Source organism: Pavona decussata, unplaced genomic scaffold (genome assembly GCF_977016875.1).
Source record: "Pavona decussata unplaced genomic scaffold, jaPavDecu1.1 SCAFFOLD_137, whole genome shotgun sequence".
NCBI classification, from domain to species: domain Eukaryota; kingdom Metazoa; phylum Cnidaria; class Anthozoa; order Scleractinia; family Agariciidae; genus Pavona; species Pavona decussata.
The window spans coordinates 3278459-3301739 of record NW_028145550.1 but is presented as its reverse complement, the minus strand read 5'-3'; the positions used below and the strand labels follow the sequence as shown (position 1 = coordinate 3301739).

At 38.4% G+C, this 23281-nt stretch overlaps 2 protein-coding genes across 3 annotated transcripts; both read right to left on the bottom strand.

Moving 5' to 3' along the window:
- Positions 1 to 557: 557 nt before the first annotated feature.
- LOC146467367 (C-type mannose receptor 2-like) lies at positions 558 to 10078 on the bottom strand. Its single transcript, XM_085126139.1, has 7 exons — positions 9919 to 10078; positions 6307 to 6565; positions 5094 to 5245; positions 4790 to 4831; positions 3938 to 4339; positions 1878 to 2429; positions 558 to 1211 (listed from the first exon to the last, which is right to left on the bottom strand). Exons 1-7 carry the CDS (start codon positions 10004 to 10006, stop codon positions 1198 to 1200), a joined length of 1509 nt encoding a protein of 502 aa, XP_084982265.1. The 5' UTR covers positions 10007 to 10078; the 3' UTR covers positions 558 to 1197.
- A 3883-nt stretch (positions 10079 to 13961) lies between these two features.
- On the bottom strand, positions 13962 to 19615 carry LOC146467366 (ectin-like). 2 transcript variants are annotated; one of them, XM_085125974.1, is made up of 4 exons: positions 19548 to 19615; positions 16952 to 17035; positions 15673 to 15855; positions 13962 to 14266 (listed from the first exon to the last, which is right to left on the bottom strand). In XM_085125974.1, the coding sequence occupies exons 2-4, from the start codon at positions 17022 to 17024 to the stop codon at positions 14220 to 14222; spliced, it is 303 nt and encodes a 100-aa protein (XP_084982100.1). In that variant the 5' UTR covers positions 17025 to 17035; positions 19548 to 19615; the 3' UTR covers positions 13962 to 14219. The 2 variants fall into 2 exon arrangements, with proteins under 2 accessions (XP_084982100.1, XP_084982101.1); XM_085125975.1 differs by having other exon boundaries at positions 16952 to 17032.
- Positions 19616 to 23281: the final 3666 nt, after the last annotated feature.

Below are 23281 nucleotides of genomic sequence, written 5' to 3'. Positions count from 1 at the left end.
TGCTTGTTTAATTCTACTATTAATACAAAAATTTGTTTCAGTTATATTCAATTACTGATGCAAAAAAGATACAACATTTTCACTGAACTCTTTTCTTCTCGTAAGATCCTCGAGCTAGTGAGACAATAGCCTGCGTCAGCATCCGATTCTTCGGTTCTTGTTTCACCTGTCGAGAAAAGACGGTCTGCCACACCAATTGTTGTGACGTCAGTTCTTGTTGTCCAATCAGAGTTCATATTGACAAGGTTCCCAGGCTCCAAAGGGTCTTACTGAGCTAACCGGTGTGATAGTCATGTGCTCATCTTTTCAACTGATGACGTCACATGAGATTGCTCGCCAAGGGAAGCTAAATGCAATACGCCATTTGCGAGTTGCTGTGAACCTCACTATGAAAGCGAGGCTAAGTGCAAAACTTTTGTTTGCATATGAGTAAAAACTAATTTTCATAACAAAACTCTGCAACTAGCCTCGCTTTCATAATGAGGTTCAAAGCAACTCGTATTCGAAAACGAACCACACATGCTATTGAAGGAAGGGAAAGAAACATTGCTGAAAAAAAAGGTTACAAAACGGATATTTCTTGTTTACTTTTGTCTATATCTTCATATATAATCAAAAGTTCCGGCACGTTTGTTGTCTTCTTTTACATTGTTATTCACTTATTGTATATGACAGAATTTTTTTTAATTGCTTGATCAAATGTTCCAATTGTTCTTGTATGAAAATTGAAAAAAGATTCCTTATCCTTTCCTCCCCGTGTTTGAGGCATATGAAAGTGTCAAATTTTACTTCCGGTTGGGTGCAATACCGCACAAGACAAGAGAGTGAGATAGTAGGGCTGTGACGTCAATACAGACGTCACAGCCCTACTATCCCCGGTCTCCCGTCTCGCGCGGTATTGTACCCAGCCAGAAGTAAAATTTGACACTTTTAAACGCCTTAAACGCGAGGAAAAAAAATTGATAACAATTTTTTTTTTATTTTCAAACGAGAACAACATTAACATTTTGATCATGCAAACAAAACAAACGGTTGAAATATACTGTATTTTCCACCAATTGTTTGTTGTCCGGGTACTCTGGAATATGTTTTTATAATCATCGTGGATAGTACTCTAGTTTCCTGGGAGTGGCCGTCTCTTTTCATCCAGTTTTGGATGTTTCAGTACATAGTTGCATTGTTTCGCATTTCCTGTGATTAATCTTCAATTCCTGTGTAAAGAAAATGACCAGAGTATTTGGTTAACCTTCCTTTGGCGCCCTTTTAAATAACGTTATTTGTCTCCCAAACCGTTGTTGGTAAGGCTTACATCGTCCAACCCCCCTCCGCCCCCCCCTTTTTTTTAAACTTAGGTCAGTGTTTTCAAGTTTTCTTGTCTTGTGTCCTGGAAAACTCGCTATAATTGATCATGGTTTGTTCTCCCGTTTAGAAAATGACTGACTTGATGTCTTCTCGGTGTTCTAGAAGCATTTTGTGTACCGCAAGAAAAAAAACAAAACAAAAAGAAAAGCGTTTGTTTCATTTTCGGTACATAATTTTTTTACTTAAAAGGATACACATCTCGTGAATGGTTAGCGCTGAGCTATCATGAATCCAAAGCGAAGACTTCCTCCTCTCCTTCCCTCCCCTTAAACTAGTAAGTACATAGTAATCACAGTGCGGTCGACATGCCAATTTGTATGTTGAAGAGGGGGGACTTGTGTGCGTGTAATCTTCGCGTGAAAATGAGACCAGATTCTTGCATGAAAACGAGGTAAATTTGCCCGACAAAGAAACGAAATGACCGACAACCTCGATTTGTTCCCGGCGCATCCATTTTCACAGGCATCTCAACGCAAATACAAAACTAGACTTGCGGTCTCCCACTGTCAACTCACCATTACACACTCTGTCTTGTATATTCTTCACAATATTCCCCAGGCTCGCATATGAACGCACTCTAATGATATCCTGTTGCCTGGAGGCCATGCTGACCAGCTCTTTTCTGTGCACCGTCCGCCCTACAGCCACAACGACAACATGAACGTCCTCGTTCTTCAAGGCCCGAGCCTCTTGAGCTGTCAGCTCAACATTACTTGACATGCCGTCCGTGAGAACAATCAAGAACTTGGCAATGTTCTGACGGGAACTGCCGGCGAACAAACTGGTTCGTGCCTGTGATAGCGCAAGATACGTTCTGGTGCCTCCCCTGGTGTACTTCATTGTCTTGATGGCTGCGGCGATGGAGCTGTACGTGAAGTGATCTTCTAAACCAAATATCACGTCTGATCTGGTGCCAAAGCGGATCAAACCGATGTGTACTCCATTTTGCGAGATCGATAGCCCTTTTAGCACGTTCTCGATGAATTCCTTGGATCGCCTGAACCCGTTGATACGCACACTTCTTGAAGCGTCCACAGCAAAGGCAATATCCGCTCGCTCAAGGCAAACTGTAAGGAAAAATATAACGAAATAAATCACTGTCAATTTATGACAGATTAATAGCTGATTCTTGTAGCAAAAGCTGTCCCTTGTAATGAGCCACACTTGACCTTGGTGTGGATTCTGGGACAAAGTAAAAATGAGCTAGAACGACGAAAGTAACTGGTTGCAAGAAAAAATAACAAATCACCATTGCACAGAAAAATAACAAGTAGCATACAAAAAGAGTTTTATCTCACTACCCATCAGGGCGCGGTTGTTCGAACGCCGATTAACGTTAATCCCCGATTAAAAGTTAATCGAGGTTTTCAGCTCGCTCGGTGAAAGTGTTTTTAAAAGCTGATAATGAGCCAAAGGTAAAGAAAAGTCTAAGTCAAAACTGATGAGTAAAAGTGTTTTGGCAAAATACTCGTTGATAAGAAATTAAACCCAAATCAAAGTTCATGTTAACCCGGGATTAGCTTAATCTGGCTTTGAACAACTGGACCCAGATGAGAAACATAAACACAAGCACATAGGCGATTAGCTTACATCTGTACGTATTTTAATAAATCATATTCAAATAGCAATCAGCATTTTTTTTGTAGTTCCTATCCAAACTTGAAGAGATATTTCCAGCAAGTTCGCGCATCCTGAGGTGCGAAGATCTTTTCTAGGTTTGAAATTTTACTTCATTAAGGTTATAATTTTCTGGTGCACATTTTTCAGGGAGAAGAGGTTGTGGTAACAACATTTTTTTCATGTCGGGAGGAATGGACTTACGTTTGGGTTACGTTCTGAGCCGTTGTACATTTTTGGGGTCCAGTCTCAGCCTAATAGGATTCTTTTGGATCTAACAATATGATCTTATTTCCATCTCCCCGCCACTGGTACAGCTGAGACTCCCGCGCCCCCCTCCCCCTCCCCCCTCCCCCACCTGGGTGGTATAGTTCCCTAGTGCTGTCTACTGTTTTGTTCAAAATGGTTTGATTTTTTGAGTATGTGAGTTAACGAAATTGTACTGCAGAACCATTGAAGTTAATAACCTGGCTTGTAGCAGGAGTTACTCGTAGTTCTTTTGGCGTTTACATGTGCCAGGGGTTCTAATTATAGCCTTCTTAGCAGTCATTTTTCTCTGAAGTGAGATCATTCAAATGAGAACTGCTGAGCAGTACTTTCCAGTGGTGCTGTTTATTATGTTGTACAAATTGGTTCTAACGTTTGAGTTGGGGAACAAAATCGTATTGTGTGACCAATCAAATGAACGCTACTGAGCAATACTTTCCTGTGGTGCTGTGTATTATGTTGTACAAATTGGTTCTAACCTTTGAGTCTGTGGATGAAATCCTAAAGTGAGATCATTCAAATGAAAGATACTGAGCAGTACTTTCCTCTGTTCTGTTTATTATGTTGCACAAGTTGTCTCTGGATGAAATTCTAGAGTGTGACCCTTTTGACTGAACGCTGCTTGGAATTACTTTCCTGTATTGCTGTTTGTTTTCGAGTATCTTGCAAAAGTGGAATACTTTCCACTGACCATCTTTTCGACACATAAAAGGCAGATGATGCAAACAGTGTTCATCTTTCCAGTGTCCCCAGTGGGGGTCAGCGGTCATGACAGCGCAGTCTTCTTTCTTGCCCCTGCCTTGACCCGAGGGCTCTCCTTTGATCCAGCGCTCAAACCTAAACGGGCTCTCGTCTGTCCATTCAAAGCGCCCCTCATGATAAAGGTCCGAGGCTCCTATCCACACCTTGGAAAATCCAAAGTAATATCTGAGTCTGCGCAGTATTTTTTCGATCCTGTTGTTCTCTTGTAAGTCACGCACGCTTGTCAGGTGACCTTCTTCCACATCACGGCAGTAGACTTCCGCCTCGGGCCATGTCAGCATGTCACGCTGTATGAAAATGAACTTGTATATGGCGTTTCCGTGATCGAACTCTAAAGATCAAAAGAAAGAAGGCAGTTTCATTCACCAAAGCATACAATAATCCAGTTTCTTATATCTGTTAAAACCATTAAACTCTCTGCCTCGTAGCCATTGGCGTTCCAAACGTCTTCTGATCGAAAGGAACCTTGGGAACGAAATAACAAAGCGCGCAAAGCACCTTGGGATGGTTGACGTCAAATTTTCCCATGTTTCTTTGCGTAAGAAAGCTATGATTTTTGAGGCGCCTGGGTACAAGGCAGAGAAGCCTCGTTTCTAAGGTCTGTCGGTTGGGCGGTGGGTCGACTGTAGCTCGATTGGTCGGTCGATCGGTTAGAGAATCGATCGGTCATCGGTCGGTCATTCAACTAATCAACAAGTGAATCCATTTATCCAGCTATCAAAACATTGAAATAAGGTAAGTATATAGCTTAAACGCTTGTGATCAATCAACCATTTCTTACCATATCCGAAACGTTTGTGCTCCACAAGTCGCTTTGGTACACCTGAAATGACAAAAGAGAAGACCTCAGAGAAAACACAAGCAAAACAGAAAACAAAACAAAACAAACGAAGGCAACTGCAACAACAACCAAAAAACAAAGCGAAGTCTTAGGACACTTGATTGATACGTAGAACGTCATATATGACTAAAGGAGCAATCTACATTTAACTTTAGGTACAAATCATTGTTTACGTAAGTTAGCAAGTTTACCAGGCTTACTAACCACTTGACCATCACGCCTCCAAATTCTTCCAAGAGCTTACCTTCAATTTTGCAGATGTAGCCTCTGGTTTCGTAACAATCGGCATCAACCCAATCAGCGAGGTCTTCAGACGATCGAAGTGCGATGCACACTTCGAAGTCTTCATTGAATTGTAGATTAGGTTCACCAGTGGCCCAGAATGCTGACTTGTATCTTAGGAGAAAAAGAAATTAAGCACAAGACATTTAGACTGTCAGGTGGGTGTCTTTACAGCATGCAACTCGATGTGCGGAAGGGCATAGATTCGACTTCTGTTGGGGACTCGAGACTTACTCTCATTTCAGTCGCGTCTTTATCCTATTGAACAACAACAACAACAGCAACAATTTATTTACAAATTCAGATGATATAAGGGGCTTGTCCCGCAAATAGCCACAAAGCTAGTCGAGATGGGACAAGATGAGCACGAGAACATAATGGAAAAAAATTACAATAAATTACAAACATGCTGGAAAACGAAAAAAACGTAACTTTACATAATAACGCAGATTTAGATAAGGCTATGCAACAAGACATGGTGGGGTCTAGCAAGCATATTGGAGTCTGGCACTTCCCAGAATCCCACGCTTACCTTATTGTGCCCAGACCCCGCTATTCTCGGAGTTTTTTGTCAAAGTGATAAGTGAGTGGAACGAAATAGTTTCGGTAAGGCGTCGTATTAATCCAGCTATTTATTGCCCGCTTGCATCACCAGCTGCTTCACTTCAGCTGAAGAAAGCCAAAGCAGTAAAGGGACCTTGATTGATTTCGCTCTTGTTTGCTTTTTCTTCCACTTTACTCACACGCACTTGCGCTTGGAATAAGTTCAAACACTTGCAAAAGGCATTTTCAGTTGCTCAGTGAGCAAAATCAAGCGAGCAAATCGCTTTCTGATCCTTTCGCCCATGCTTTTCTGAACAAAGGAATAATTAATCCTGAGCTCCACATTAGTAAAAGCTATTCCAGAGCTTACATTTTAGTGAGCGGGGAGTACTCCCTTATACAAGCTCTATAGCTACGTTCCTTCCTAAGGAGTATGGTTCTTGAGCCGTTTTGGTCTGAAAATGGGTATTGATTGTAAAGGTCAGGTCTAAAACAGTATACTGGAATATGAGATCAGGATTTGGAGAATCCAGAAGCACACCCCCATCAAAACTTCGAGGATACTCTCCCCCTCTCACTCTACCGAGCAGAATATAATTTATACATGAAAGACATGTAATAGTTTGACTTACTCGAATTTTTCTCCGTTTGCCCAGTGAAATGCACCATAGATCTGCTCATCAATGGCACCTATCCAAAGTTGCTCGGGCTCTGTCTTTGAGTTGGATAAAAGTTGAATTTTCTCGTTCAAGAAACGGTTTTCTTCTTTCGTTAAAATACTTGCCAAGTGACCTCCTTCGTTCTGCTGACATATTTGTTCTGCTTCGAACCACGAGCGCTCGTCTTCACTTGACAGAACTACTTTGTAAGAGTATTCACCATTCTCAAACACTAGAAACCGCAAAAGGAAAAGACAAAATTTTAAGACGGAATGAGTTAGGGAACTTTACTTCGTTTTCCAATGGAGAAATTGGGAAGTTTTTTTCAAATTGCCCAGCCACTTTTACAAAGACATCTTTCTCATATGCGCTTAATTATTTAGAGGGTTTTACTGGCTTCGAAAATGCGAAATAAGTCCTTGCAAATCAACTTAAAGCGTCTGTCGTTTCCAAAAGAAATGCCAGACGTGAAGTCCTGAGTGTAGAAAGAGTTGCGCCTGTGCAGACAACGAAGGTCTCTAGGTAACTTCCAAGGGGAGGAGTGAAATGAGGTACGGGGTGAGACTAACGATAGAGTATTCTTCAATTGAGTGCCGAAAGTAATTTCGTGTTCGCTTTGGTTGTTCTTTACTACGGTCTGTGATTGGTGAGCAAAATTCGCGCCACTTTCTCAACCAATGGCTCGCTCGCGATTTCCCGCGCTTGGCGCCGGTGATAGTCTATTTGCTTCGTGTTCTGATTGGTCCATTGTGCCGTTATTGTGTACGTGGTGACGGGTCATTCTGTTCTCAATTGAAAACCGATTGAAATGCTGTATACTATTTTTAGCCTTTCTTCAGCTTTAGTTTAGTGAAGATCTACACTGGATGAATATTGCATATTTAAATATCGATACTAAAATGAGTTTTCAGCTACAAGTAGGAACAAATCCGAGAAAACAGTCTTTGGCTGAAACCGAACGATTCAAAACAAAGAGTACTTGAAGTATCAAACTATAAATAGATTACATCACTCCTTTGCCGAAGGCTCGTAGCCCTTCTCAAACTAGACAACAGCTGTCATTGTGTTTTTTAAGGATGAAAATGAACTATCGAAAAGCTATAAATTCCACACCTGCAGGCGCTTTCTTTTCACATAACAGTCCGCCAAATCTCTTACCATTGAAGGCTTCGATTCTTTAACCACAACAAGAGACTATATAACTTTACACTTTTTAAATAATACTATTTGATACATAGCGGGCAGAATTTTACTAATCAATACCATATGATTACAGAACAACAGAGTCTTGTGGACTTTCCATACTTCCATTGTATTTTCGTTCCAATGCACTGATCGATCAAACCTCAAATCACGCAAAGCTAGTGACTTGCTTACAGCGGCGCTGTTTATCAAGGCGCGATGAAGATGTGATAAGTGGAATAGCGACTTGAAAAAAATCGAAATAAATTAAGAAATATCGAACATCACGTGTTTCTGGTGTACATAGGTATCTAGTGTGTCCCTGCGTAACAAACAGAACAAATATACTCAAACAACCTTCCTTTATAAATCACCCTCGCTGGTGAAAATTGAATCGCACCTTGGTGGACTTTTTAGGTCTACCTTTTTTGGAGCTTTTGCATGTTCCTGGCGAGCATACGAAGGCGAGCATACAGAGCGGTGTGAAGGTGGTCCGATAAAATCCTAAAGTGTAGCCAATCAAATCAAAGCTCTTCACCGGAGCATTATGCTCTAGTGGTGCTGTTTATTTTGCTGCCCAGTTTCGCAGCTTTTCCGAGCCAATATATAAATGAAGTCACCTTAGGTGATGTGACCATGAAAATCGAAGTTGTTGAACTCCTGTAGTTCTATTTAATTTGTCTGTGATAGAAGGTTATTGCGGATTCAAGTCTGTGGATGATTAGATGATAAGGTATGTCTTGTAGAGAGGGGTCGAGCGTTCCAACAAATGATGAAAGTATCGCTTGTTGCACCGTTTGTAATTTAGTAAGAAGAGTGCACGCAAAGGGTTTTGTCTAATGTTTTAGATAGCACCATAAATATAGGCTTTTGAAACGAAAAGGTCAAGTACATATTGAGTATCAAGTAATTTCATTTCTGAAGTAAACTTCGTTCCATGTATTTGAGTCTTTGAATGAATGATGCCCATTCAAATGAAAGCTACTGAGCGGTGCTTTCCTTTGGTAAACAGTGTTTATTATGCTGTATGGTGGTTCTAACTTTTGAATCGGTGGATGAGATCCTAAAGTGTGACCATTCAAATGAGAGCAACTGAGCAGTACTTTCCTGTGGTGCCTGTTTATCATGTGGTTCTAACTTTTGAGTCTGTGGATGAAATCCTAAAGTCTGAACATTCAAATGAAAGCTACTGAGCAGTAGGTTCCTGTGGTAATCAGTGTTTATTATGCTGTACAAGGTGGTTCTAACTTTGAGTCTGTGGATGGAAAGGGGGCCCATTCAATTAAATACTACTGAGCAATACTTTCCTGTGGTACTGTTTATTCTGTTGTACAAAGTGGTTTCAATTTTTAAATCTGTGGATGAAATTTTGAAGTGTGACCATTGAAATGGGAGGTATTAAACAATACTTTTTTGTGGTTTCAACTAATTGAGATTTCTGTCGTTCATTACAAATTAATTAAGATTTCGCTGAGTGAAGTTATCAACAGACTTAAACCTATTTTACTTAATTAGTTTAACCCCGAAGAGGAATAGCATCTAACTTTTACGCCATTCGTTTTTGGAAAAGCTTTACTAGCTTTTTGGTGTGCCGGGTTGTTGGACTGTCAAACTGGTAAAAATCAAAAGAAAAAACTGCCAAATTAGAGCTTAACTGGAGCACAATGGTTGAATTTCGAGCTATCTTGGGTTGGCCACAGTCTTGCACAAACTGTAAGTAGCAAAAGAAGGAATAAACTGATTTGAAAAGAGATTAATGTCAGTTTTATCATTAATCGGATTTTGTTTGTAAACGAATGTGTCGTTCAAACCCGAAGCATTACGTAATCAACCTTTAATCTCCTAAAACGGAAGGACAAGACCCGCAACTTGAACAAAACATCCTCCGACTTTAGTTCTAGAAAAGGAAAGCAAGTCTTCCATATAAAAACGACCTTGAAACTTAAATGTTGTTCACCTTGTTAGGAAATTGAAAAGGAATCATTTTATTATAGTATACAGTGAGGTTCGCAAATAACGTTAGATGTTAGTTGAGAGGTAGTGCTGTGCTGAGCTGCCGCTAGTAGAATAAAAGATTAGGGACAAAGAAAACTCCTGGTACCTCTAATGTAATTGCAAGCGAGTTGCTACCTAACAACCGTTACTAATCTGACCCTGTCTGGGACAACAAAGAGTTGACGACACCGACTACGATTCAGTGACAAAAATAAATTGCTCTGCCTTCATCGGGAACTGGTTTAGTTTACAATATTGAGAATTTTGGTACTCGATCTGAGTGTAACTGAACGAAACTGATCGTTAATTCTTTTGCTTTTGTCGTCGAAATGGCAGACCTCTACCGTGCCAGGACTACAATCTAATACGACATAAACACCGTTAAAAATGCAAAAAATGGAAACTTACGGAATCCTTTGGTCTCACCCAAGATAGGAGATGAAGTGTAGCAAACTACAAGCGACAAAACCTTCAAAACGTTTAGCCAAGGTCTCATTTTCCGAGTTGACGCCTCACTTAAGACCACTTGCAAAGATTTGAATGATCTCTAAAATAAGATCCAGTTTTAAGGTTCTCTCACAGAAACCTTATCTGCTTGTTATAAGCAAAGAATCTGAAGCACGTGTCTCCATGTCGTCGGAACAAGGGATTTAATTACTTTTACGGTAATTCAGGTAAGTGGTAAACAAGTTTCCTCTAAAGATAGCAATATTTTAGTCGGTATTAATACTGCTGTTCATTCAAAGTACTTTATTCAGTACATTTTGTAGTGTAAACTATTTCAACAACTGAATGAATGATTAGGCATCACGGGCATAAAAGTTAAAAGCACAAATTTGTGAGTGCACCGAGATTTTCGGTAAGTAGGTATTTCCTGCCGTTTCATATGACTACAATCTCTCAATGCGAATTAATATCTAGATTATGCTGATATAATGATAACAATCCAGTAATTAAGCATGTTTAACTCATAGTTTTACTCTCTAGGTTTGACACATTCTTTAAGATAGTACTGTTTTCGATGAGCGTCAATGTCAATTGATCACGTTTCCTGAGTAAAGCATATTCGAAACTTTCGGCCTCCCCTCTTCCTCGTAATATTTTGTAGAAAAGTTTCTTTCGGCCTTTTCATGTGCGCTTTTTTCTTTTTCCAAGGCCTTGAATATTCACGAAAGTTGTGCAAAAGTTGACTACGCTAAAATATCAAGGGACGACAATTTTTCTCCAGTACTCAGGGAGCTCCATATGTACCCATGATGAGAAATACAATGTTTCCAGTTTCAAAAAGAGCTTAACTGTCCCTTTTTATTTACATGTGGAATACGAAAAAACGGATTGGTTATCAGCACTCATGCATTGTCGTTACACTGCAATTTTGAAATGAAGGAAGCAATAAAAGGCATAAAGGAATAACTCCTGCTAATTATCAACTCTAACTATCCAAGGCGTCAGAAATATTTCGGATCCGTTTACTAAGAACTATTTTTTCAAATCCCTTTTTTAAATCAAATAGTGTTAGCGATAATTTTTTAATGCAAAAAACATTAGTGAGTTCCCTAAAGTATGAGATTCTACCAATCAGCTTTTTAATAGCGAAAAGTTTGCAAATAAGTAGTTTTTCGGTTTGAGAGTTTTAAGAAACAGTGTATGCGTAGTGTCTAAAAAGGGTAAATACTGACAAGTTGAATGCAATCCAGAGAACGCTCAAATATCTTGAGTAGAGTAAATGCTCCTTTGTACGAGAACAGATTATCACATAACACACAACCCAGGCATAATTAAATTTAAATAGTGACGAAGAAGTGTGGAAGATTTTCTTCCTTTCTGTTGAGGAGAAGGAGAGTTTGAAATTCGTTATTTTTTCATTTGGTTGTATTTTATTTTCAATTACATGATATTGTATCTAAAACAATGGTACAGTCACAGTAGTATAAACAGAAACAGGGGAGCACTATCGAAACGTTCCACAAAACATGTTTATTCGAGTAAGCGCATTGCATCCATTTCCATTTTAAATCCAAATTACGCCATCGCTACTTAAGTAGATTTAAAAATCTTTGCGATATACTCCTTGAAAAATCTTCGAACGATCCTTGAAAGTTTTCTGGAATTGTATGATCTGCTCGAAAGTCTGTAGAAGTCATCAACAGTCTTCGACTGCAGTTTGAAAATTCACAGCTTTGACACGCCTGCATACGTTAAGTTTTCTAAAAGTGTGTGGGCATATTTTTCAGATAAAAGTCCTCCGATAACCTAAGGTTAAAAGCTTGTTTACCGACGAAAACAACTCGGCCTGCATTCTATATTTTGTAACCTTTTGTAACCTTGAAAACTTAATAATGTACGGTTTATCAACGCCATTCCTCATGGGCACGCAATAGAAGTATAACAATTACATTCGTTTTTGCTAACACTGGTTCCTAAATTAAGTAGATCTCGTTAGTCTGGGACAAACGTGAGATTAAAACCCTTAGTACAGGTCCATACTGTATGGTTCAAAACTTGCAAGGATCACGTGCGTAACTGTAAATAGTTATTACGCGTTGTCAGATAAAAGGCGTAAGTCATGAACTGAACGGCAACAACGCAGCAGCTTTCTGGGAAGCATTTGACCAGCTATCAGCTTGATTTTGCATTTTTCTCCTGGTTAGAAAATAAAAGCACGTGCGGTTTTCAGGGCTCAAAATTTACATATTTTTTGCGGACAAAGAGAAAAAGAAAAAACATGAAATGTGTACATGTTAATTAGATTCCCTTTAATCATCAGGTCACACCGTTTCACAGTCTGCACGGGATAACGTTTCTTCAATCGAGTAGATATCGTGGTTCCGTAACTGTTTTGTTCTGGGACCGCGGGCATAGATGCATTCAAAGCTTGTGCAGTTGTACCAAAAATCTACTGTTAAATCTAGCAACGCGTTCAAATTGAACCGGTGAGGTTTTGGAGCCGGTACGAATCCTATATCATGTGTACCTGCTTCTGTAGGAAGTACAAAACTTGCCCCGGGATAGGTTGTCCGGATAGCAAGTACTGTTCCAAAAGAAGGACCCAAATGTGAACGGAGTCAATAACTTTCATTTAAAGGGTTACGCTTAATACATACACAAACAAAAAAGTGAGAACCAATTCGTACAGCAATACAAAGGTTGACAAACGGGTAAACAGGTAATGTCGCAATTTGAGCCAAAGTGGCCCAAAACACGGCCGGTCTTAACCCGGTTTCTGTAGCATGAAGCAACTAGGAGTGTTGCTACTCTCCCCTGGATGGGACGTTAGGGGGCGACCTACACCGTTCGCAACGTCTTACATGGTTGGTTAAGAGGACAAAAAACGAACAACAGAGTAATGCTCCCAACCCCCAAAAAACAATGCAGCTGTACGTTGTCAGTGTCCAGTGAAAATAGAGCCTTCGAAAAGAGCAGGTCTACTGGATGCTAGCTGAGTCTATCGCAGGGTTTATCCCTGGCAGTCTATTGCCAGTACCCATTTAATTTACACTTGGCTGAAGAGAGACAATGTGGAGAAAAATCTCTGGTCTAAGGAAACAACGCAGTAATGACGAGGTCGACCAACCTAGTCTCGATGCACCGACCCTCCGATTTTCTGACGATGCACTTTGCCACTACACCACACACAGCATATAAACAGTACCGCAGGAAAGCGCTGCCCAGTAGCTTTCGCCATAATTAATGGTCAAACTTTGAGATTTCGGTGGATTTTATTCACAGACTCAAAAGTTATGGTACCAATTATTAAAACTGAATTATTGTATAATGCAATTCCATGGATTTGATTGGCTCAGTGGCCATGGTATATGAGCCTTTATACCATGCCCGAAAAATAGCGACCTTTAAATTGTCTTCTGGTTGTTCTTGCAAAGCGAAATCAGCAAGATCTAGCGATATTTCTTCATTGTTTTTAATAAAACAATTATTCCACTTGCACTTGTTGTGTATGAGATGATTATAGCCATTGTTGCCTGGCTAACTATCATCTCATATCCTTCGCGTGTTCGTGGAATAATTGCTAAATACCACTTCAAATCCAATATTGTCTGTTTATTTCCTTTGTTGCATGCTAAATCCATATAGTTTAAAGTATCCCAACAGTTGATGCTGGACGGAGAATCATTTTTGCTGTGTTTTCTCACCCTCTACTAAAGTTTACTTTTCTATCAATAACAAGCTGAACATTTTTTGTGTAAAGGGGTGGGGGAAGGGAGAAGGGAATAGCTAACACAAACGATGCAAAACCAACACAGATTACAAAGACTCTCCACATCACCTTCAAAAGTAAAGTTTTCCAAAACTATAAATTTATAACTATCAAAATTAAATTTTTATCTTTAGCTTTTATCGAGCTACACAATAAAAATTACCACACTAAGTTGCCACACCACTTTTATTTTCTACTGACTCAGCATTCAGCCCAAGTTTAACATGTATTGAAAGAATGTAACCCCTCTTAAAAATATCTTGGTTTTGCTAAATAGCCATGGGTGATATCAATGTAAACCAATAGGCTTCTTTAACATAGTAACTTTTCTTTGAACTGTCCGTAGTCCATATTTCCAGCATTACCCCCTCCTCTGTAGATTTGGGTACAATTTTCGTTTCCTCCATGTTTGTTCGGTTCCCGGTTTTGGCAAATTTGATAAGATGCTGGTGTTCCATCAATCCATCTAAAGCTGGAGCCACTTGCATCAAGGTCAAGCCACACGCCCTCGTTTGATAGTCCTGGTTGCCTCTGTAAAAGCTGGAAAATGAAGTGAAAAAAAAAAACATTAAAACAAACAAACAAAAAAATCATAACTTAGAAAAATAAGTCTCTCTAACCCTATCGCTTAAACAACAGCCTATGACTAGGTCAGGGAAATAATAATAATAATTTAAAATTTAGAAATAATAATCTCTTTATTAACATGTTCCAAGCTATTTACAATGATAATAATAATAATAATAATAATAATAATAATAATAATAATAATAATCCCTATATTAACATATTCCAAGCAAATTTCTATTTACAAGTTAAAAGTAGAAAAAACTGTTTAAACCTATTTACAATTCATTTCGATTAAAAAAGAGACTATTTTCAAGCACAATGTTAACCAAGCGTGTGTTCGCTAATATTAGAAAGTTGATGATGGCCTGAGCTTGTATATTAGTATTTTACGATCTCTTAATATTTTCCTTTCATAAAAAATTTAGTCTACGATGGTGGAACGTGAATTGGTCACATGTAATTTTTTGTAAATGGGTGAAGATTTGTAAATAGGTTTTCTAAGGAGATTTTAATAAAGTTTGTTTTATTTAAATGTCATAAAGTTAAAAAAATGAAATTCAGTATTTTAAAATCAGCTCCACTTGACTCAAAAAAGAAATAAGATAAAATAAGCATCCCTCAAACGGCCCCTTCTGCAATTTTAATGTCAATGTCCGAGTTCTTGTAATAATAATAATAATAATAATAATAATAATAATAATAATAATAATAATAATAATAATAATAATAATAATAATAATAATGATAATAACAATAATGAAAATGATACTGATGATAATAATGATGTTGATGATGACTATGATGATGATGATGATGATGATGATGATAACAATAATAATGAGCTTCTCTCGAATTGAATCAGATGGAACTGTTGGCTTCTTCCTGCAATCTTGCCATCTGTAAACACGTTCAAAAGATCAGTTTTCCATCTTAAAACGCAATCTTACCAATGAATAACCAAAACTACCATTTGAAGACTAATTTGGATCACGGATCCAAACTGGAGCAAAACTATCATATCATATTTCATGTCATATTTCATATTTTGAATATTCCGCGTTGAGCGAAATGGCTTTTGATGGGGTGAATGTATTCTAATTTATGAAAAACTGAAAATGGTTTCTCAAAGGGCCAAATCAACTCGAGGGAAAGAGTACTAATATAGCCGGCTTTGGACTGAAACAAATACAGCCTTTGAGGTTTCTCATAGGCACAAGTAGTCATGCTGTATTGTCGGCAATTAGAGCAAGCCTGCAGTCACCAGGCACGGTTCATGTATAGCAAATACGAGGCCAACAGTGTTCCGCCATTTAAAAGATTTTTAGTTTGAAAAGGAGTTTCAAATTTTTGCTTGAAACTGTAAGAACATTTCTTACGACAGTGCTTCCCGTGGCAGGACTTTTCTTCCCTCATTGGTCCTAAGTTTTGCTCCATGCATGTTAGTCCAAGTGCTGACGGAGGGGGATTTGTGCAGAATCTACGGCGAACCTGCGTTCCCTCTCCACAAGGTTGATCACATGGTGACCAGGGAATCCAGTTGCTGTAGCCACCATCCACGGCTAAAAGCAGATAAGAGAGACCCATCAGTGTAAATATCTCGCGGTAACTAACCACCTAAGAGGAAATTGTTAAATCTCTTTACCCAATCTACAACGTACGGGGAGGGGGCGGATCCTACCTCCACCACGTTTGAAAACTAATAATATTAATATTTCTTTATGTTACAATTTTTAGCCACCACACTTCAAGAGGTTACTTCTTAATTTATCTGGGAACAATTTGGGGGGGGGGGGGGGGGGTGAGCCAATGTTTGTTAAGTTCATGTTATCGAGGAAACCAAATTTGACAAGAAGGTTTTTTCGCTACAGTAACTTTTATGTTTTGGATCATTTTAGAGTTCTTTTGATTATGCTGGTGAAGTATGGAGACCTTCTAACATTTTCGGAATATCCAGGAATTGAAAGAAACTGTAGTTCATACTTTTGCCTTCTTTACGCCCCGTTCCGACCACAGGTAGGCCAAGCCGGCTATGATTTGTATTGACCTTTGTAACGTAATCATCTGCATCACGTAATCAAGGTGATCGTTGCGTAATATCGAAATTATAAGGGTTTGTATGGGGAAAAAGTATTTGACTGCACGAACCTTTCTAAACCGTTGGAACTGAAACTCAGCTACTAAATCGCTTCAAATCGACCTAGAAACCGCACAGGACACAAACGGAAAATGAGGTCAGGTGAGAAATTTTTATTGAAAAATCATTTCTAATTTTGCCTTCAAATTCGAATACTTTTTCCCCATATCTTATAATTTCGCTATTACGCAAACGATCACTTGAATGCTTAAATTACGTGACGCTGACGTTACGTTACAAAGGTCAACACAAATCATTGACCTTGGGCCACCTGTGGTTTTATCCATCTTCTAGCGTTTGTAGGGGGAGGGGATGGAACCCAGTGGCCTCAGAATACAAGAAAGCCCGATTTATTCGAGGCCCAAATGCTTACACAGCTGGCCCCAGTTGTTCATAGAGCGGATAACTCTATCTTCCAGCGGATAAAATGTGCTACAACCTATACATTTTTATCCGAATATTTGCAAAGTGGCCGCTAATGAGCAGTTATCTCTACGGGACAGCTGACTCAGTATCTTTACCTTCAGGCTTCGCCTCCATCATCAGGGGTGAGAAAATTATGCAAAGAATGAACATTGTTTCTTTGATAGCCATCGCTGGTTCTGCTGAGAAAAAAAATAATAGAAAGGATATCGCAAGTGGCTAGGAAAATGCATAGTCAAGTCTTGATTAGTGGACACTATCAGGGCAACTCTGGCGTTCGTTTAAAACAGTGTGTCCACTTAAAGAGGCAATTTTACCTATTTGTAGTATTAGTTTGAAATGCCAGAACGCATATTTGTATCAATGAAAACTTTAAAATAATGGTACAGTTTTCTCAACCAATGTCAATTATCTATGGCTGTGGATGGCTAGCATTGAAATGGATTGCAACTCGAAAATAAAATTGGCCAATTTTTTTCAAGTTCTTGCAGTGTATTTTGGAGAAATTGCCAAAAACTGATTACATAATATATTTTTTCTTCCTCGGAGAAAATGAAAAAATGTTCTTAGGGCACCGGGAGAAGAAAAATAAAATGATTTAATCATTTTATTATCTTTGAGAGCAGTTTTGACCAACGTAGAGCAAAATCTTCGTGACGGTGCTCCTTTCGAAAGTGTCACTCTAACACAGTTGCTTATAATTCCAAGAAAAAGAAGATATTTTTATATCAAATGCCATTCTTCAGCTAAAAAAAAAAAAAAACCTTGAACGCCACTTCTCAGCTGACAGTTAAATGTTTTGCCAATTCTCGGCCATCAGTTTACTCTATGCAGACCTTCATGTTTCGTTTGGTGGCTTGATCATGTTGTCACTGCTTCTTACTTACAGTCTTCATAACTACACTCTTTCTGCGATGGTATTGATTCTGAATTAACGTAAATACATACTTTATTTGATAGAGCAGTTTTCAATTGAATGTCAAAAGTAATTGCATTGCTACGCTCTGTGATTGGTTAACAAAACTCGCGCCACTTTCTCAACCAATGGGAATCCAAACCAAAACCAATCGTGTTTTTTATGCATTTGCTTCGAATTCTGATTGGCCCGTTGTGTCGTTTACCTCTGTGGCGGTTGGCCAGAGTAATTACTTTGGTCAGCTTTTTTTTACGACACTCAGCAGTAAACCGCTCTAAAGTAGGTCAATTGAGGTAACTATAAAGTTCATGTAGACCTACTTACGAAACAAACTAAAAATCTACCTAAATAACAAAAACATTTCGAAAAATTATTCAACGAAATTGCTTTCAGAATATGTATTTATCTGTACCAATAATTAAAATATGTGAGTGCAAAAACGTTTTCCTTGAATTGCTCAATTCTGTTCCAGTTGCAGTAATCCACCCATCAGATCAAATAAGGTTCAGAGGTTTACCAGAAACAGTTGGATTTATTTTTCGGCGGCAAGAATCTCATTGTAAGTGGCCGTGTTATACAGGTTTTTGACAATAGAAATGAACATTTTAATCGCTGAAGTCGTTCGTGTTCGCTTATTAAAGAGAGGTTTGTGTTAAATGGAGGAGCTTTCATCAGTAAACATGGGAGCTCAATAGCGGAGCTTACTGTACGTTTAATAAAAGGCTGTCGGCTTTTAAAATACAGGTTTGACTGTATTCGAATATTAGTAATCGGAGAAAGGAACTTTTTCTCTCGGTCCTCGCATCTTACAGACGATAGCGAACAAAATAGGTAAATCGTAATTTGCGAAACTCATTTTTGTAATGATTTGTGAGGATACTTATTAGCTAACATTTTGTGTTTCTATCAGCAACGGCATGTACTGTGTGTTGTGTTAACAGTTATTGCATTTGATGTTTGTTATTACTAATTACTCTTTGTCTCAATAATTAAATTTTGTAACGAGGCATTAAACAGTATGACAAAATACCCTGAAATTATAAAAAAAAAACTTGGTAGATAAAGCTAGTAAATTTTATCACACCTAAGTACAGCTCAAACTGAAAACTATAAAGAAGTTTACTACTATTTTATATTTTTAATTAATAGTGACAAAATTACATTAGTATGAGGGCTCACTCACGATCATAGGACGTCAACACATACTAGTTCCGAGTTCGAGAACAACAACTTATTTTACTTGTGTATTACTTGGAGACTCCCATGGGTAAAGACTGAAGAAGAGAGAACAAGAGAAGGTCAAAGTGACGATCGATCATAGACTGTGGAAACAGAATGACATACCCTGAGAAAGGAAAAGGATGGCACCACAAGAAAGGCTTTGGAATGGAACCCTGCTGAAAGGGCATGGATGCATACTGACAATTGTCAAATATCTAAATTAAAAGGCATCGGATGGACCGATGGAATGTTTGCAAAAAGGCAGGAGGAAACAGGAAATGATGGTTGCCGCATTGGAGGCAGTCCTGCGCTCCACAAGGAGCAAAGAGGATTACGTTGAGAGTCAAAATAATTCGTACTTAGTTGAATTCACCACATTTAGATTTATTTCTGTAAATGGCTTGAACCCAGGAGTCATGTCATAACTCATATCTTAAATCATATCCTATGTCACAAAAAAAAAAAAAAAAAAAAAAAATAGAACTCATCTACAACGGACCTGTTGTTGACGACCTTCACCAAAAATTTAGCATTTAGAGCAAATTTATTGTACCTACCTTGGTTATCGTACTCCTAAAGGAACGTAATGATACCACTGTCGATGCCTTCGATCGGTATAAACACAGATAAAGACCCGCGAAAGATGGATATGCGGCCAGTCAGTATCTCGATCGATTTTTGTTCGAATTCACACCTTATTATCAACGTACCTTGAAAAAAGCTGATGCTGTAGGCTCACTCAGGAAATGTCCTTTTTGTCCTTAAATTGGTAAGAAGGGCTTATGAAAAGAATAGATGTGGTAAATGTAACTCTTTCATTGGCTGCTGTTGACGTAACGAGCCGACGATTGGTTATCCCCTGACGAGGCATACACTTGGTGACTGTCTATTTGGAACATTGACAAGCCCAGCAATGGTTTTAAGAATGCCCCCAAGGAAAGACTAATCCCTTTACAATGTCATAGGTTTCCAAAGCAACTTTTTCCTTACAGGTTGGCATGAACGCGCTTCCCTCAGGTATAATTTTTTAACCGCACGCAACTAACGTTCTTCCACAAACAAAAACTGTGCGTTTGAAATCTTCATCAGTTTTAATGGTATAGTCACCCCATTGTTTACCACGCAAGATTTACCGAAGCCAAGAGACAGCCTGGGGCTCTTAAAAACAATATTGTTAAATATCCAAAGCGGCAGTGTCATTGAATAATTGCTTGTTTAATTACTTTTTCACCGAGCAATTTTAGGCTTGTTACTCCAAAACGTTTTCTTCAAATTGTCGCTATTCCTATTTGAAGTTTCTGCATGTGTGAATTTCAGGTCAAACCTAAGAAGCGTAAACAACGGAGAAGCATAAACCGCAAAAATGTATGGAAAAAACAAAAAACTATTTAATGGACACTTGTAACCTTTATTACTTGAATAATCACTCTGATACAGAAACAGAAATGAAACATAATTTAGCAAGAAAAAACAAAAACAAAACAAAACAAACAAATAAAAAACATTACCTTGAGCACTACCCTATGCCATATCTTGGGGGTGTTGCGTTCGAAAATTAGACCCTGGAGTTGGCCCGGTTTTGGACAGACACTGCTAGCGGAAGATCGAGTTTAGTAAGAAGAGCAGCAGCTTAGCAACTTAATCTCCCCAAGTCTCACTTCTTATTACCTTCATATGCAGAATATCATGTCAACCGCATAGTTCAGATATTCATATACTCGATCAGATATTCATATATCGGTGCAAAGTTAACGCGCGTGTGTGTGTTTTGTTAAATTGGCAAAAGTGCGACCGTCTTTGCTCCTCTCTAATTATGTCACACAAATGCCGTCAGAAATAATCTTTTGAAGCTTTTTGTCTCGTCGCTCAGTAAATCAATCCACCATAATTCTCAGAGAATATCCGCACTACGCAAGCAGCATACTATTTGGAACGATGTTCGAGATACAGATTAAAGATTTGATTTTGGTCGTAGGATTTCCCGGCTTTTGCCCCTTTTGTCCCTCAACCACATTCCTGGCCGCTGGACACTGTAACTCTGCGTTTCATGTAATATATCAAACACGAGATACAGTGTTTCATCACATATCAAACACCGAGAAGAGAGTTGAAAATACGACATGTATTGAAAGAATGTAGCCCTCTTACAAATATCTTGGTTTTGCTAAATAATACATCAATGGAAACCAATAGACTACTTTAACATAGTAACTATCCTTTTAACTGTCTATAGTCCCGTATGCGAGTAGGGTTCACAGCTATATCATGCGCTTCTGGCAAAGGATAGAGGGGGACGCTCCATAGTTGGAGGAGGGATTATCATTTCACTTGCCAACATTAGGCCCTCCTCTGTACATTTGGGCACAATTTTCGTGTCCTCCATAGTTGTTCGGTTCCCGAAGTCCCCAAATTTGATAAGATGCAGGTGTTCCATCAATCCATCTCCAGTTGGAGCCACTTCGATCAAGGCCAAGCCACACGCCCTCGAGTGATAATCCTTGCTTCTTTTGCATCAGGTTTAAAATGAAGTTCCTTTCTCCGGACGACTTGATCTTAGGGAGGTCTGCTCCCATACTCTGGCACTTTTGTCGAGAAACATTCCTATTTGGGGTTCGAGTTACGTCGATGTAATAACAATATACTTCATTAGTAGCCCAGCCAGCTGGACAAGCTAGAAAATGAAAGCAAAAAATGCCATTACTTATAAAATAAATCTGTCTGACCTTATTGTTTAAAGGGGAAGTAGCACGCAAATTTGCTATCATTTCAAAACCCAAAAATGTTTGCCTGTCAGCAGAAAAAACGAAATAATTGTCAAATTTGTTATAAATTATCACCCCAATGCAATAAAACTGTTGATAAGTGCCTCTGGCCAGAGACAGAGTAGGCCGGTATGGATTGAGAGATTTTAAAAATGTTAGGTCAATTTTTTTCAAGTTGTCGCATTTTTGTTTCCAAAATACAATAACAGATGACGAGTTATTCCTTTCAAGTATTGAGTAAAAAAATTATAATATAATATAATAATAATAATAATAATAATAATAATAATAATAAAAATAATAAAAATAATAATAATAATAATAATAATAATAATAATATAATGCAGAGACATGCAAAAAACCGACGTTTCGGTGTCTTCATGACGCCATTGTCAAGGAGAAATAAAAAAATTACAGAGTCTCCGGCAAGGTGTAACAATAAATTAGCATATAGTGTTTAAGGCTAATTAAGTAAATACTTTTGCGCGAATAGAGTCGTTTTGCACTTGCAGAGTGGGTTTTAGGTCTCTGATGAAAAGCATTTCGTTAACCAAACAATCGATCGAACTTATTTCTACACTTTTTCAGAATGCTAAAACGCCTCAGTAGGTCTTTTGGGACTTCGCCATGCTGTTCGTGGTAGTGTTTATACACTGAAGATGCTTTCTGTTTATGTCCATCCACACGTGTGTGTAAGTGTCCGCGCGTATAGCCTACATAACCCGCATCACACAGGTCACATTGAAAATGATAAACGACGCGTTGTTGGTTGACGATCTGTGGCTAAAAACCCACTCTGAACGTGCAAAACGACTCTATTCGCGCAAAAGTATTTACTTAATTAGCCTTAAACACTATATGCTAATTTATTGTTACACCTTGCCACAGATTCTGTAATTTCTTTTTTTCATTTTTCCTTGACAATGGCGTCATGAAGACACCGAAACGTCGGTTTTTATCGTTAACTTTTGCATGTCTCTGCATTACCAAATCTTTATTGATAATAATATAATGATAATAATAATAATAATAATAATAATAATAATAATAATAGACCAGCTATGACTTTTCATCTATTTTATATATTTTATATTTTTTTATATAAGTATATATCTGAGCTGATTTTCCAGAAGGTGACTACAGAAATTGATGTTTTTGTTAACTTTTCTTAAGATATTTATTTATTTATTTTAGCGTTACCTATTGAATTTTACATCAGTAAGTTAAAAGATTACAATGGTCATTAGCAAATATTCATAAAACCAAAATATTTTTCTCCTACCCCCCCCCCCCCCTTCCCTTCCTGATTTGCTAAACTAGCCCCACTCTCTCTCTCTCAAACGTCTTTTAACCGCACAACGATTTGGCTTTAAATTGGGCGCGCGCTCTGAGATCAGAACTAAGTCATTAGAGCTAGCGTTTCGTTTGGCTTCCTAAAGCAAAGTTTTCCTGCGGACATCATTAAGTCTAGTGAGGGAAGAAGTCTTACGAGTGCAGCGTCCTGCCTCGTCTAATATGCTCCCTTTTTT

What these genes read in the sequence shown, in the direction of transcription:
- LOC146467367 (XM_085126139.1), bottom strand. Translation starts at nt 10,006, where the DNA reads ATGAGACCTTGGCTAAACGTTTTGAAGGTTTTGTCGCTTGTAGTTTGC. An exon ending in GGGTGAGACCAAAGGATTCC is followed by an intron (nt 6,566 to 9,918) that starts GTAAGTTTCCAT and finishes TGCGGTTTCTAG; the next exon opens with TGTTTGAGAATGGTGAATAC. An exon ending in CTACATCTGCAAAATTGAAG is followed by an intron (nt 4,832 to 5,093) that starts GTAAGCTCTTGG and finishes TTGTCATTTCAG; the next exon opens with GTGTACCAAAGCGACTTGTG.
- LOC146467366 (XM_085125974.1), bottom strand. Translation starts at nt 17,024, where the DNA reads ATGGCTATCAAAGAAACAATGTTCATTCTTTGCATAATTTTCTCACCC. An exon ending in GATGGAGGCGAAGCCTGAAG is followed by an intron (nt 15,856 to 16,951) that starts GTAAAGATACTG and finishes ATCTGCTTTTAG; the next exon opens with CCGTGGATGGTGGCTACAGC. An exon ending in CTGCCACGGGAAGCACTGTC is followed by an intron (nt 14,267 to 15,672) that starts GTAAGAAATGTT and finishes TTCATTTTCCAG; the next exon opens with CTTTTACAGAGGCAACCAGG.